The 16,673-nt window shown below is 39.8% G+C and overlaps 1 protein-coding gene across 1 annotated transcript in view; it reads left to right on the forward strand.

Moving 5' to 3' along the window:
- Positions 1-5,216: 5,216 nt before the first annotated feature.
- Positions 5,217-16,673, forward strand: part of LOC127568488 (echinoderm microtubule-associated protein-like 4) — a 148,792-nt gene continuing 137,335 nt past the window's right edge. Inside the window, 1 exon segment of the mRNA XM_052012292.1 lies at positions 5,217-5,423. Coding sequence (XP_051868252.1) covers positions 5,387-5,423 — 37 coding nt within the window. The 5' untranslated portion in view covers positions 5,217-5,386.

Here is a 16,673-nt window from a genome sequence, read left to right on the forward strand (position 1 = left end):
TACAAAGTCGCCAAGAGTAGTGGGAAACTGAAGATTGGGAAGACTTTAAAAAGCAACAAAGAACCACTAAGCAAGCAATAAGGAAAGGGAAGATAGATTATGAAAGTAAACTAGCACAAAATATAAAAACAGATTGTAGAAGTAGGTCCCTTGGAAGATGAGAAGGGGGAAGTAATATTGGGTAATGTGGAAATGGCCGAGGCCTTGAACGAGCATTTTTGTGTTGGTCTTCACAGTGGAGGGCAGGTCTAACATACCAAAGAGAGATGTTATGGATGCGTTGGGAGGTGAGGACCTCGATACAATTGCTGTCATTAGAGGTAGTGATGAGCAAACTAGTGGGCCTAAAGGTAGACAAGTCCCCGGGTCCTGATGAGATGCATCCCAGGGTACGCAAAGAAATGGTAGAAGTTATAGTTGAGGCGTTTCTGATAATTTACCAAAATTCTATGGACTCTAGGCAGGTCCCGGCAGATTGGAAGAAAGCAAATGTCACGGCATTGTTTAAAAAAGGACGTAGGCAAAAGGCAGGTAACTATAGGCCAGTTAGCTTAATATCTGTAGTGGGAAAATGCCTGAAGCTATCATTAAGGAAGAAATAGCAAGACCCCTAGATAGAAGTGATTTCTATCAGGCAGACACAGCATGGATTCAGGAAGGACAGGTCCTGTTGGACAAACTTACTTGGAGTTCTTTGAGGATACAATGAGTGCAGTGGATAGAGGGGAATAGGTGGATGTTGTATACTTGGATTTCCAGAAGGTGTTCAACAAGGTGCTGCGTAAAAGACTTATCCATAAGATAAGGATGCATGGAGTTGGGGTTAATGTATTAGCATGGATAGAGGATTGATTAATCAATAAAAGGTGGAGAATTGGGATAAATGGGTGTTTCTCTAGTGGGTAATCAGTGATGAGCGGGGTGCCGCAGGGGTTGGTGCTGGGCCTGCAACTGTTCACGATATATGCTAATGATTTGGAAGAGGTGTCTGAGTATAGGTTATTTAAGTTTGCTGATGATGCTAAATTGATTGGAAAAGCAAATTGTGCAGAGAATGCACAGATGTAGATCGGTTAAGTGAGTGGGTAAGGGTGTGGCGTGGAGTACAATGTTGGTAAGTGTGAGGAAGGAAAAATAGAAGATCAGATCATTATTTAAATAGTGAAAGATTGCAGCATGCTGTTGTGCAGAGGGACTTGGGAGTGCTTGTGCATGAATTGCAAAAGGTTGGTTTGCAGGTGCAGCAGGTTATCAAGAAGGCAAATGGAATGTTGGCCTTCATTGCTAGAGGGATTGAATTTAAGTGCAGGGAAGTTATGCTGCAATGGTACAGGGTACTGGAGAGGCTGTACCTGGAGTACTGCGTGCAGTTCTGGTCTCCTTACTTGAGGAAAGATGTACTGGCTTTGGAGGTATTTCAGAAGAGGTTCACCAGGTTGATTCCGGAGATGAGGGGGTTAACCTATGAGGAGAGATTGAGTTGCCTGGGACTATACTCGATGGAATTCAGAAGACTGAAAGGAGATCTTATAGAAACATAAAACTATGAGAGGGATAGATAAGATAGAGGCAGAAACTAGGGGACATAGCCTTAAGATTCAAGGGAGTAGATTTAGGATGGAGATGAGAAACTGCTTTTCCCTGACAGCAGTGAATCTGTGGAATTCTCTGCCCAGGGAAGCAGTAGAGGCTACCTCATTAAAGATGTTAGGTAGATAGATCTTTGCATTGTAGGGGAATTGAGGGTTATGGGGTAAAGGCAGGTCGGTTGATTTGAGTCCACGGCCAGATCAGCCATGATCTTATTGAATGGCAGACCAGGCTCGACAGGCCAGATGGCCTACTCGTGCTCCTATTTCTTATGTTCTTATATTAACTCAAAGACGTGATTTGTCCAAAAAATTTTCATTACTTATTTGTACTTCCCAACCAAAGCAAAGCATTTCCTCCTACTGAGCAATGCAGTAGCAATAGTGAATGTGAATTTTTGTTATTGCACATATTCATCCGTCTAACTTTCAATTGCTTTCCTAAATTTATCTTCGTTATCTTTGAGTAGCAACTAATACAGTGCATCTTGTTACCATGCCACACACGCTTCCAGTTCTGGTGCAAAAATGTCCCTAAGTCTGTAGGTTATGAATGTTTGCATGAATTTATCGCTCGCTTATGGTCCTGAATCTGTGTACTTTTATATTTCTGTTCCTCTGGAAGTGTATGGTCTTCATGGCCCTGACAATACTCTGGCATTGTACTGAAGACTTGAGCTCCAGACCTTGCCATGCCCTTGGACAAGCTGTTCCAGTAAAGCCACAACATTGGCTTAGTGAAGAATTCCCCAGCTATGTCCTGTCCACAAGAAGCAAGACAAATCCATCTTGGCCAATTAATGCCCCATTTAATCTACTCTTGATCATTAACAAAGTGATGAAAGGGATAATTGATAGTGCTATCAAGTGGCAGTTGCTGAGCAACAACCTGCTCACAGAAGCTCAATTTGGGTTCTGCTTAAAGTCACTCAGCTCCTGACCTCATTACAGCCTTGGTCCAAACATGGACAGAAGAGCTGAGGTGAAGTAAGAGTAACTGCACTTGACGTCAAGGCAGCTTTTTGATCAGGTGTGACGTCAAGGAGCCCTGGCTAAACTGGAGTCGATGGGAATTGGGGAGAACCCTCTACTGGTTTCAATCATACCTAACACGAAGGAAGTTGGAGGTTAGTCATCTTAGCCGTAGGACATCTCTGCAGTAGTGTCCTAGGCCCAGCTTTCTTTAGCTGCTTCAACAGTGATGTTCTTTGAATTATAAGGTCAGAACTGGGGATGTTCACTGATTGCACAATGTTCAGCACCATTCATTACTCTTCAGATAAGGTAGCTGTCCACAACCAAATGCAGCAAGACCTGGATAATATCCAGGCCAAGGCTAATATATGGCAAGAAACATTCACACTACACAAGTGCTAGACAATGAGAAAATCCATCCATCATCCTCTGATATTCAAAGGCATTACCATCACTGAATACCCCACTGCCAATATCCTGAGGTTACCATTGACCTAAAACTGAATTGGAATGGCACATACACAATGTGGCTTCAAGAGCAGGTCAGAGGCTGGGAGTCCTATGGCAAATCACTTCCCTCCTATCTCCACAAAACCTGTCCACTATCTACAGTACCCAAATCAGGAGTGTAATGCAATACTCTCCGCTTGCCTGGATAAATGCAGCCTAACAACATTCAAGAAACTTGACAATATGCAGCACCTAGCAACTTGCTTGATGGGCACCCCATCCACAATGATCCACCACTGATGCACAGTAGCAGCAGTTTGTACCATCTATAGATACACTGCAGCAACTCACCAAGACTCCTTAGACAGCATTTTCAAACTGACAACCTCTACCAGCTGGAAGGATAAGGGCGGCAAAAGCATGGGAATGCCACCACCTGGAGGTTGCCCTCCAAGCCACACACTATCCTGACTTGGAAACACCTCACTGTTCCTGTACCATCGCTGGGTCAAATTCCAGGAACTCTCTCCCTAACAGCATTGTGGGCATACCCACACCTTAAGGACTGCAGCGGTTCAAGGTGCCAGCTCACCACCACCTTCTCAAGGCCACTAGGGACAGGCAAGTAAATGCTAGCTCGGCCTGTGAAGCCCACATCCCTTGAATGTGTACAAACAAATCTTCCTTCATTAGATACTCTGGAGTTGGAGCAAGTGAAAATTGAAGAGCCTTTAATTTATAACTGTGGTTTTGTGTTCTTAGGTGCCTAGCTTTAGAATGTCATAGACACAGACACAGGCAGTGATGCAAATAAAGATCATGAGGGGGGAGGGAAAGAAATAGAACATTCTCAAAATGTGTGTAGAACTAAATTTTTGTGGCTCATTACTCTGGATGTAAGATTATTGATTCATCACTGACAGAACATTCATTGTTAGGTGGAAACTGGTTTTCCTTGAAAGTGTGATCGAAAAATTGTCCTTTATCATCACAATTGATTGCTGGGTGTGGAGCAGTTGCACCCATGTGTTCATTGCTACCTGATGTAGGTCAATGAACTGAAAAAATATTTCTGTCTTTCCCTCCATTGGTGGTGCCTAATCTGCTGAGCATTTCTAGCAGTTTCCAGCAGGCACGGTAATGTAGCGGTTAGCATAACGCTTTACAGCGCCAGCGACCCGGGTTCAAATCCGGCCACCGTCTGTAAGGAGTTTGTACGTTCTCCCTGTGTCTGCATGGGTTTCCTCCGGGTGCTCTGGTTTCCTCACACATTCCAAAGACATATGGGTTAGGAAGTTGTGGGCATGCTGTGTTGGCACTGGAAGCTGGGCAACACTTATAGGCTGCCCTCAGAACACTCTACACAAGAGGATGTATTTCACTGTGTGTTTCGATGTAAATGTGACTAATAAAGATAAAGGTATCTTATTTTTGTTTCAAATTTCCAGCGTTTCCAGTATTTTGTTTTTCCAGACCATGATGTATTCTCTACCACTTCTATAGATTTTTGTCAATAACTTACCCCATGCGCCATCTTTGCATGGCGAACAGTTTATTGATTTGGAATTGTATTTAAAAAAAAAAATGATGGAAGCTTCTGAAATTGAGGACTTTTGTTTCTGTAAGAACAGGAACTAATGTACTTTGGTAAAGGTTCTGAATTTTACTTTGGAATGGTGGCGGAGGGGGAGTTGTGTTCCCAGGAAACTGTCCATATCACAATTTTCCATAACGTGAAGATGCATCAGCTACGCATGCATCAAGGAATGTGAGTTGGGGGGGGGGGGGAAATGTATTTATTTTTATTCACAGAATCTTCATGAGCGAATTTTTATTTGGTATCTCAGATTTTTGGTAATGATTTGTAAATTCCCTAAGGGCAAATTTCTGTTCTCTCTACTGCCATAACTGGGGGGGGGGTTCCCCCGTTCAGATGTTGCAGTACATTGTGCCTGATAGGTGGCTGTGACTATGCTGTACAGAATGTAGCATATTCATTTCGAATCAACTCTGCTGTTTAGCATAAGTCAATCTGATTGGCTTTTGCTCTAACAGGTTAAACCTATCTGTAGTTTTGAATACAAGAAACTTTGTTTGCCAAAGTCCTAATTATACGATGAGGGCGAGTCAGATTTGAGTCGCCACACCTGTTATCCAACTTTTCACTCACTCATTTTTAACCTTTGTTCCTTTTCTGCAGAACTCATTCCATTTGCTCTACTGTTAAATGTTTTGTGGTGACTCTGGCTTATAATTGCTGTATCATGAATTGGAATTGAACAAGTACAGCTAGTTGAGTGTGGAAGTTTCATTGGATTTTTTTTTGTTCTTTGGAATTGGATGCACTTTTTTTGTCTTGAAAGGCAGATTTAATGGCCGGGCAGTTGGATTTTCACTCCAGCAATTGTGGTAAGGGTATATTTTGTGCATTAGAATATTTTCAGCTGCATGTTTAGGGTGCTGGTTTGGAAGTGTGAGCATTTTTTCTCAAAACCCTGTCAAATACAGTAAACAGGAAGAATGGTTAATACTGTACCACATTTCATCTCCAAGTAAATTTCCCTGTGGCAAATCTTAAATTATTGAAAAAATGCATTGTACGCAGATCAGCTAACTTCTGTTTAATCCTCTTTGATATCTCGGGTATTCCAACAAAGGAAGCAAAAAGCTGTAAATGTGGAAATCTGAAAAAAGATCAGAAAATGCTGCAGATAATCAGCACACCAGGCTGTAAACTGAGAAGAGCTTTCAGAATTGCTGCCTGATCTGAGTATTTCCAGCACTTCCTGTTTCTATTCCACTGAATTGCATACTTTCAATTAAAAATAACTCTAAACAGCCAGGAGCTACTTATTCACATAATTTATTTTGTTCTGAATATAGGAATTTGCCTGAAATTCAGTTTTACTTTTGTTTCCCCCTCACTTTCTCATTTAGTAATTTGAACTACTGCAAAAGAGAGACTTCAGTTACAGAGGTAGTGAGAAAGGCCCCATTATTAGAATGGTGATTTGGTTATCAAAACAAAACCTGTGATAGCTACTGAATTTTTAACTGACAAAAAGCAGTCAGCAGTTTGGCCCTCATTGAAAGCATTTGAATATATTATAGTGCAACTTGAAATGTGGTCTAGTAATGTTTTGGAGCTATCTTGCATTGGGAAATCGTGACTGGATTTTACAAATTCATTATATTTTTTGAAAAAGTACAATTTTGGGCAGTTGCCTAAATTTCTTGAGTTAATTAATACTTCATAGTTTTTAATGTGCTTTTGACTAATAGAGATGCCAGCATTATATCTATTTGTAAATTGTATATTGAACATTATTGGTACTCAAAGATTCATGATATTTGGTGACAAAAAATTAGGACTTTCAAAAGTTAGTATTAAGAGATTTGATGAGTTATGTAGTTGCAAAATATAGTTTCCAAAAGCAAAAAATTGAGTGGATTGGTATGGTTGTACTCTGTTCCCTTCTCATGAGTACATTGAAAGGGAGCATGATAACCGGGGCCCTGGCAGGCTGAAACGAGCGCAGCAATCACCACCTGGTAAGCCAGATGCCAAACTATCTGGATTTACAAATAGTTGGATAGCAGATATCAGAGTTTTAGAGATCATAAGAGGTGGTCTGAATGACAACGAACTGTTCATGGTAGTACAAGGTAAAACAATAACAGAATGCAGAATAAAGTATCACAGCTACAGAGAAAGTGCAGTGCAGGTAGAGAGTAAGGTGAAGGGGCATAACAAGGTAGGTTATGAGGTGAAGAGTGCATCCTATCATACTAGGGAACCGTTGAATAGTCTTATAACAGCAGGACAGAAGCTGTCCTTCAGCTTGGTAGTATGTGCTTTCAGGCTTTTGTATCTTCTGCCCAATGGGAGAGGGGAGAAGAGAGAATGGGTGGGGTCTTTGATTATGCTGGCTGCTTTACCGAGGCAGTGAGAAGTGTAGACAGAGGCCATGGAGGGGAGGCTGGTTTCCGTGATGGGCTGGGCTGTGTCCACAACTCTCTGCAGTTTCTTGTGGTCACTAGCAGAGCAGTTGCCATACCAAGCTGTGATGCATCCAGATAGGATACTTTCTGTGGTCCATCAATAAAAATTGGTGAGAGTCAAAGGGGACATGCCAAATTTCTTTAGCCTCCTGAGGAAGTAGAGGTGCTGGTGAGCTTTCTTGGCCATGGTGTCTGTGGTTGGACCAGGACCAGCTCTTCGTGATGTTCACTCCTGGGAACTTGAAGCAATCAACCCTCTTGACCTTGGCACCATTGATGTAGACAGGACCATTTGCACTTCCACACCCCCCACCACCAACCTCCCCCCTCCCCACCCCCCCCCCCCCCCCACCCTTTTCCTGAAGTCAATGACCAGCTCTTTTGTTTTGCTGATATTGAGGGAAAGGTTGTTGTCATGACACCATGTTACTTAGCTCTCTATCTCCTTCCTGTACTCCAACTCATTGTTATTTGAGATATGTTCCACTACGGTGGCATCATCTGCAAACTTGTAGATGGAGCAGTAACTGGCCACGCAGTCATAAGTGTATGGGGGGCTGAGGGTGCAGCCTTGTGGGGCACCAGTGTTGAGAATAACTATGCTGGAGGTGTTGCTACTTATCATTACTGATTGCGGTCTGTTGGTCAGGAAGTTAAGGATCCAGTTGCAAAGGGAAGTGTTGAGTCCCAGGTCTTGGAGTTTTGTGATGAGTTTGCTTGGAATTATGGTATTGAAGACAGCTGTAATCAATAGTCTAACATAGGTGTTTTTAATGTTCACCTGCTTCAGAGATGAGTGTAGGGCCGGGGAGATGGTGTCCACCATAGATCTGTTTTGGTGGTAGGTGAATTGCAGTGGGTCAAGGTTGTCTAGGAGGCTGGAGCTGATGTGTACCATGACCAGTCTCTCAAAGCACTTCATGATGGTGGATGACAGAGCCAATATTTTGTATTGTCCTCTTCTATATTTGAAGACTTTTATGAATATAACTTTCTAGTCAATTGCGTCTGAGTCCTTGTTGGAAAATTTTGGAAGCTAAGTCAGATAATATGAAACAGAGCATACCAAGCATTCTTTTTGAAGATTGCTAAGCATAAAATGGAAATTGTGATCTTTCAATCATACTTGGAAGGAAGACTTGAAATAAAGGATAACTAACAGGGACCTATTTAAAACAGTGAGTGATTAAAGTGGAACTTGAAAAGTGCATTTTCACTATTTGGCAAATTTTAATGATTATTCCATTTGACATGGATTTGTTCCAAGGAATCCTGAGGATTCTGCTATTTCTGCTTTAGGGAGGGATATGTTAGGCAGAAAGCTGTTATCCAAGATTTCACAGTATCACAATATAGGACTTTCCATGGTACCCCAAGTTAACCCCTTTATTTCCATGGACATGTGGATAGAATGAACTAACAACAGCTCCATGAACCTATTAATTGAACACTATTATTGACACACTTCAAACTCAATAGTGTCATGGGTTAAATAAAACTTGCAAGCACTTAATGGTTAATCCTCTGGATGTAAACATGAATCAAGGGGATTAATCTCATCATCCTTCCTGCTTCATTTAACAATACAAACCCAAAGCCTCGGCAGCATCCCCTCCATGGACTCTGTCTACACTTCTTGCTGCCTCAGTAAAGCAGCCAAAGACCTCACCCAACCATTCTCTCTTCTCCCCTCTTCCATCGGGCAGAAGATAAAAAAGCTTGAAAGCACATAACACCAGGCTCGAGGACAGCTTCTATCCTGGTGCTGTAAGACTATTGAATGGTTCCCTAGTATGATAAGACTCATTCTTGACCTCATAACCTACCTTGTTACGCCCCTTGGCCTTGCTCTCTACCTGCACTACACTTTCTCTGTAGCTGTGATACTTTACTCTGCATTCTGTTATTGTTTTACCTTGTACTACCGTGAACAGTTTGTTGTCATTCAGACCACCTCTTATGATCCCTAAAACTCTGATATCTACTATCCAACTATTTGTAAATCCAGATATTTTGGCATCTGGTTTACCAGGTGGTGATTGCTGCGCTCCTTTCAGCCTGCCAGGGCCCCGGTTATCATGCTCCCTTTCAATGTACTCATGAGGAGTACAAACATATCTTCTCCCATGTCTACTTGATGTTTGTTGATTTAAATCACTACTGACCCAGGTTGACTTTATTGAGTCCCCTGTAGATACTGGATGGCCCATACTGGAGATTGATTTACTAAACTTTGGGTCAAGTTTGCAAATTTTATGGTTCTCAGAGGAATGCATCTTTGTTAGTTGCATACATTACGTTGAGTTTTCTTTGAGAAGCAACCAGGATACCTTCTCTAAGTCCCATAGTCTCCTGAAGACATCATGGAATAGATGAGAAATCTTTAGTCAATGTTTTTTTTAACCTAAATCTATTTTTGATGTTTTTCTTACTCTTGTCATTTCAAAATAACAGTGACTCAAACCAGCTGAAGTACATTGAATTTTGCATTGTGGGAACTATCGTGCTGCTGTTTAATGTGTAAATTAATTATCAGGTAAGTAAGTAGTTGAAAGCTAGTTGTCTTCATGTAATGTGCCCAATATGGTGATGCTGTTGGCTGATCCTTGGAATGTTCAGCTATAGCCTTCAATGCAAGTATGTTTAAAATGAGAACATCTAAAGAGATGTACTGTGAGATATTACATTTTGTACCAGAAAGCTGGACACTTATCTTTAATTTCAGATTATAAAAGACACTAAGAACTTGGAGAGAAAACTGAGCTAAGGTCAGTTGTTAATACAAATAGAAAAAATAAACAACTGCAAACAAAAAGTCAAAAATTGAAACAGCAGTACAGGAAGTAGACAGCACATCAGTTAGTATCTGTAAAAAGGAAAAGTATTTAATAATTAGATAAGTAACCCTCCTTTGGCTTCAAATGGAATAGAAAGGATCCCACCAGACCTATCCCCATTTAGAATACATCTTGGCTGGATGAATTCAGGGTTGGACTTCGCAACCACACAGCAGTGTAAACTTGAATGATTTGATCAAAGTTTCTTAAAAATCAGATTGTATTGTGAATATCTGAATTGATTATATAACTATAGATTGAAAATTAGGCAGTTTTTTTTAAACATTGTGGACCTGTAAAATGGATTGCCAGCTTGTGCAAATTCCTTCATGAGTGTGGGGCACCTTTTTCTGGCTAGAGCAAAGTTCACTTTATACAAAAGATGGGGACAATTTAAGATCAATCAGAGTCCTTGTGAAGTATTGAATAGGGTTTGGTTACAAGGGGGACAGTTCATATTTTATTGTCCCATTTTGTCCAGAGTTTTTTTTTAATCTTGTTTTTCACCTCTTCTGGGAGATTGTGGCATCAGGTGGATATAAGTGGTTATAGTATGATGATGTAGCATCATATCCATTTTAGGGAGCTTGGGTGATCCAGTGATTAGTATTTCTTTTCATACTGTCATTTTTTATGCATAGAAATTTTAATAATAAAATGTGTTACAGAACAAACAAAATGATTAAATCATTCTTGTTTCCAAAATATTATGCTTCTGAAGTGCCATTGGATATTTCACTACCTTAAATATACTGTTATCATTGTTCTGGACATGGAAGGAGAACCTGCATTGTTCTGATGTTCATGATTTTATCATTATAATGCTGTATTGTAGGACAATTCCAGGCAGGTCTTGCTTAGGAAGTTCCTGCAATTGTTTAAATATTGTAAACATTCTCAGTAGATAAGCTATTCACATTTTTGTGTATTTCAAATCCAATCAAATATGCAAACAGCCGCCCGTGCCTCCCAACTTTGCTTCCTTATTCTCAAGGTGGGAATGACTCTGAGCAAGAATGACTCAGTCTATGACTTCCACATATAGCAGTTTTATGCAGTGGTGTTTGTGTGCATATAATACTTCTGTACTTCTTATTGTAAAGAAGCAAATAGTTAACTGTTTCTATGAAAGTAAGATTTTTACTTCAGCAATTAAAGTACACAATAAATGAACAAAACAGGAAATTGACTACTGAGAAAGTAAATCGGGCTGCTTTGTGGAAGACCTTGAGAAACACTGAGGTGATGAGAAGATCACCCTTGATTGTGATGTATATTTCCACTTTTCTTAAGTTCTTGGCAGAGAATTCTCTTGCACCTAATTCCTTCATCCAAGAGCATATTTTTCATTCCAGCATTTAATCTTTCTTTAGTTGAGCATTTGGAATTCTGTATCAATTAAATATTAGAGTGTATAAATTTTCATTTTGGGAGGTCAAATGTAAGAGAAAAATGTACAGGAAATGGCAGAATACCGGCGCATGTACAGGGAGATCCTGGGGTGCAAGTCCATAGCCCACTGAAAGTGGCAACACGGCTGGATAGGGTGGTAAGGAAGACGTATGGCATACTTGCCTTCATCGTTTGGGGCTTTGAGTATAACGTTGGTAAGTTATGTTGAAGCTGTATAAAACTTTGGAGTTACAATCTTTGGGGTATTGTGCAGTTCTGGTTGCCGTATTACAGGAAGGATGCGGAGGCTTTGGAGAGGCTGCAGAAGAGGTTTACCAGGATGTCGGGTGAGTATTAGCTATAAGGAGAGGTTGGACAAATTTGGATTGTTTTCTGTGGAGTGTCGGAGGCTCAGGGGCAACCTGATAGAAATATATAAAATAATGAGAGGCATAGGTTAGATAGTCTTTTATCCCAGAGTGGAAATGTCTTTAAGGTATATGGCTTTAAAGTGAGAGGTGGAAAGTTTAAAGGAGATTTACAAGGCAAGTTATCTTTTTACAGTGTGGTAGGTGCCTGGAATGCATCACCTTTAGGAGGTGGTGGAAGCAGATATGATAGCAATGTTTGAAAGGCATTTAGACAGGAACAGGCAGGGAGTGGAAGGATATTGACCATGTGTAGACAGATAGGATTAGTCTAATTTGGCAACATGGTCGGCACAGACGTCATGACTGAAGGGCCTGGTCCCGTGCTGTACTGTTCTATGTTCATTTACTGTCTCAGAGTTTTGAGAAAGTAGGATGAGCAAAACAAAGCCATTCATATTATGAAACTCGTACAATAGTATTCAATAACTTTCAAGTCTCAATAGTTTTGTAGCTGGAGGAGTTCATTTCTCTCATCCCATCATAGCAGCAAACCAAATGTAAAAGAAAACTAACTTCCCCAAGTTTTTTGTCACTTGGGGAAATAGCTGCAGACTCTCCACAATCAACTGTGAGAAATATGTGTTCCATTCTACATTATGCGCTGTTAAATCTGAACTATTTCATGCTTATTTCAAGATTCTTTTAAACTTCTGAATTACCTACATGTAAAAAAAAATACATAATGCACAGGTCATAGAGTAATATGACATGGAAGCAGGCCCTTTGGCCCAAGTGGTCCATGCCGACCACAGCATCCTCCGTGCTAACCCCAGTTGTCCCCATTCTGCCCATAATCCTGCAAGCCCCTCCACTCCACGTACCTATCCAAATGCCTCTTAAATGTTGCTATTGTATCCGCCTCAACCACTTCCTCTGGCAGCTCATTCCAGGTACTCGCCCTCTGTGTAAAGGAGTTGCCTCTCAGGTCTCTTGTCTTGGACTCCACAACCCTGGGGGAAAGACTATGATTGTCCATCTTATCCATACCCCTCATGATTTTATAAACTTCTGTGAGGTCACCCCTCATTCTCCTACGTTCCAAGGAATAAAGATCCAGTGTGGCCAAGCCCTCCCTATAACTTGGGCCTTCTAGTCCAGGCAGCATCCTCGTAAATCTCTTCTGCACCCTCTGCAGCTTGAGGATGTCTTTCCCATAACAGGGTGACCAGAACTGTACACAATACTCCGTGTGGCCTCACCAACAAATTATATAACTGCAACATAATGTCCCTACTCCTGAACTCGATGCCCTGACTGATGAAGGCCAGCATGCTAAACACCTTCACCACCCTGTCTACTTGTGCAGCCCCTTTCAGGTGAAGTTTTATTGCAAAACACTCTTTCAGAGGAGGAGAAATCTGGGGTGTGGATGTTAGGAGAAATAGAACGGCCAAAACAGAATTTTATTGCAAATAGAAGTACATTGATGATTAGGTGTGATCTTAATTTGGGGACTGTAGTACACAAGAAAAATGCAGAATTGTTAATGTGGTAGATGTGCTTAAAATCTAAATAATATGAATGAAGCTTTCTGGGCGATGAGCATGTATTTAAACAGCTTCTGCGTAAATGCTGCTTGCAGTAGTCCATGAATCTGGTTTCTTTGTTTAAGCTACATTATGCAGTTATAGTTCTATAGATTTTACAATTTAACAGAAGATTTAAGTGGCAGTTCTCTGCAGAGTGAAAGGAAAACAGCAGAGGGTGCTATAATATTTTAATGATGACTTATTTGAGGAAAAAATATTTGTGTGTTACTGTTTTTAATTGGTGAAATAAATTCACAACTTTGCTTGAATCCTAGGTTCAGAACAAAGCTTATTTATTGCTTATCTTGTGAAAACATGTATGTCTGTACAAATCTGAGTCTATGTGCATGCCTATGCCCAATGTAGCTGCATCTTGGGTTTCTTGATTCATAAGGTTAGCACCAATACTGTTTTGACCTATAAATTTATCAAAAATAAAGAGGATCAATACATGTAGGAATTTAACTGCACATTAACAAAATAGGGTGATAATTGATATTACCCTCTCCTCTTCCGGTTAGCACCCAGTATCCCCTGTAGATTCCCAGTTGAGCTGTGCTTCTTCCATTGCACTGAACCTTTATTTTTCACGTGGAATTCACATCCATTGGTGTGCTTTATTACTGCAAACTTGGCTTTGCTTTTAGGCACACAAAACAAAAAGGCTGCAGACTTCTTTCTGGTCTCCTGGAGAGTCAGTTCAGAGCTTACATTTCATTTCCTGTGCCATCCTGTTTGGCAATTATTTAATATAACATTTATCCTCTGATATTACAGAGGAACATAACAGGAAGTTTAAAAAAAAATCCTGTTTGTGCAAGTTTGGTTGCCTCTTATTTTGAGCAATCTAATGCTAACACCTTGTGGAATATCATTGCCTTATCTCCCTGCTCCTGATTCCACAAAAAAATTCAACCAAAGATGCTAATTTTGCTATAATGCCCAATATTCTGACTTTAATCTACTTTTCTCATTGTTTATATTGCATGTGACATTTTAACTGAAATGCAGTTCTTCCCCCCCCCCCCCCCCCCCCCCCCAAAAAAAAAACAAGCTCTGCTCCTGAGCATGTGTGTGCTCATGTGCACTTTGGCTTGGACATTTCTCTTTTGTGCTGTAAAAGCAAAATATGTGCCTGACAAATTGAGAAAAGGGCACTGAATAGGCCATTCCAGGCCAAAAAGGGAGCTCCCTAACCCTGCCCAATGTTGAAACCTGGCCCCCAGTTGCCATGATTTTTTTTAATTCAGAGAACAAATCTGGTTACAGGCTTGCCATCTGCCCCTCGTGAATGTATTAATACACAAGCTTTCAGCTATATGAATTTATTGATCCTGTCATAATTCACCTATATTTATTCACAAATTTCCAGTTGATTATGCAGTAATGTTTATTGGTTTCCCTTTCTTGTCAGCAAATTGATTCTTGAGATTTTTTTTATGTTTAGTTTTACCATGATTATATGTCTTAAATTTATTTTTTGATTTTTTTCCTTCATATTTTGAGAATTGATTTATAGATGAGAAATTATTAGAACATTTTGTTCTTTTGGTTGCAAGTGCATATTGTGTTATTAAATTATAGAATAGAAAATCTGTGGCAAATTGCTTACGCTATATTTGGATTCTTAAGCTATTGCTTATTAGCGCAAGTGTGGATATTTTACTTCATTAAAAGGTTCAGTTTTTGAGAGTGCTGGCGATGAATGAAAAGAGGATGATTGTTATTGTAACCACTGTGTATATAAATTTTCAAAATCTTAATCATCATTGAAACTATTGACTTGATTGAAATACAAGACCGAGGGGTTTGGACAGGGTGAATATGGAGAGAATGTTTTTTTTGTGGGGGAATATTTTGTGCAGAAAAAGCATTTCTGTTCAAGGGAAAGGATCTGGTGACAGTTATATTAATGTATATGCTTAGTGTGTAGTCTGGTAATATCATTGGTTGACCATTAGATCTATAAGGTAATGTTGGTGCTTGTAAAATTGTGGACTTAGGTTCCTTTATTAGTCTGCTGGGTTATAACTTCTTAATTATCTGGTACAAAAATACCATGTCAAAATTGCACAAACCCATACTTCTACAGGTTACATTTCATGAGAGCAACTTGCAAATAACAAAGCTTGAAGGACTAGTACTTTCACTTTAGTGTTACGTTAATTGTCAATTTGAAGTTACAGAGGGTCTGAATTATCTAATGATTTGAATGAAACAATGTTAACAGCACAGCAAATAGCACAGGAAAACATTGAAATGTATACAATTTCAACAATTGCTAGGATCGTTTGATTCCACCTAAACAGCTTTGCCTGTCTTTATCCCAGCCCCTCATTAATAAAACAATTACATACGTTTATGCAATTTCTGAATTCAACCTGGAAGTTCATTCCTTGGGCACTTGTTTCTGGATGCATTGAAGTTTCTAATCAATCTGTAAACTTCATCCTATCCAAAAATCCACCTCCTACGTCCAGTATAGCATGACACATTCATCCACTGACCCTGATTTCCGTGACCTGTATTGGTGCTTAATTTAGTATGTATTATATCCTCCAGATTTGGCATGTTCCATTGTTGTAAGCCTGAAACCTTAACCTTAAACCTATGCCCTCTAGTTCTTTAATTTATAATTATCATCTATGCATCAGTTAAGGGTGGCATATTGAACACTATTACACAAGTATATTCCCCTAAATGTGTTTCAAATTTAAAGTGGTGGACTGTATGCTGATAAAAATGCAAACAAAATCCTCTGTTAGAAGAATAAAATACAACTTGATCACACTGTTATGCTTCACTAAAGTGCTAGCCAAAAATACCAAATATTCTTGCACTTTTAAAATATTGTTCTGTTTTAAAACAAAATTGTACATTTCAAATGTATAAAAAAAATGTTGTCCCATCCATTTGCAGGTTAAATTTGTGTTGATTTAATCAAATACATATTCAAACAATATAAAGTATCTTAGCAACACCATGGCTTTAAATAGCTCTTAAATGCAAAACTTGTATGGAATAATTTGCAGTACAGAATGGTTACAGTGTGGATGGTGGTCATTTGGGCCAATAAGTCAATGTCAGCTCTGAAGGGGAAATCCAGCTTGTCTGACTCCCCTGTCCTTGACAGATTGTCCTGTTTTTTTTCATTCACTTATCCAATTGCCTTTTAAGCACCATAACTTGAACCTGCTTCCACTACTACCCCAAGTCTATTGTAGACCATAAGCAGTCACTATCATTCTTTGCCACTTGGTTCTTGATCCTTCTGCTAATGGGAATAGTTTCTGTATGTCCACTTTGTATTTGCCCTTCATAATTTTAAATATCACTAACACATTCCCTCAGTGCCTTCCCAGCTTGTCCAGTCTATCCACATAACTGAAGTCCCTCATTCATGCTGTCATTTCATTAAATCTCTTCTTCAACCTCTCTAAAGCTTTTCCTCACACGTGGTATCCAGAA

This window comes from Pristis pectinata, chromosome 3 (assembly GCF_009764475.1).
Source record: "Pristis pectinata isolate sPriPec2 chromosome 3, sPriPec2.1.pri, whole genome shotgun sequence".
NCBI lineage: Eukaryota > Metazoa > Chordata > Chondrichthyes > Rhinopristiformes > Pristidae > Pristis > Pristis pectinata.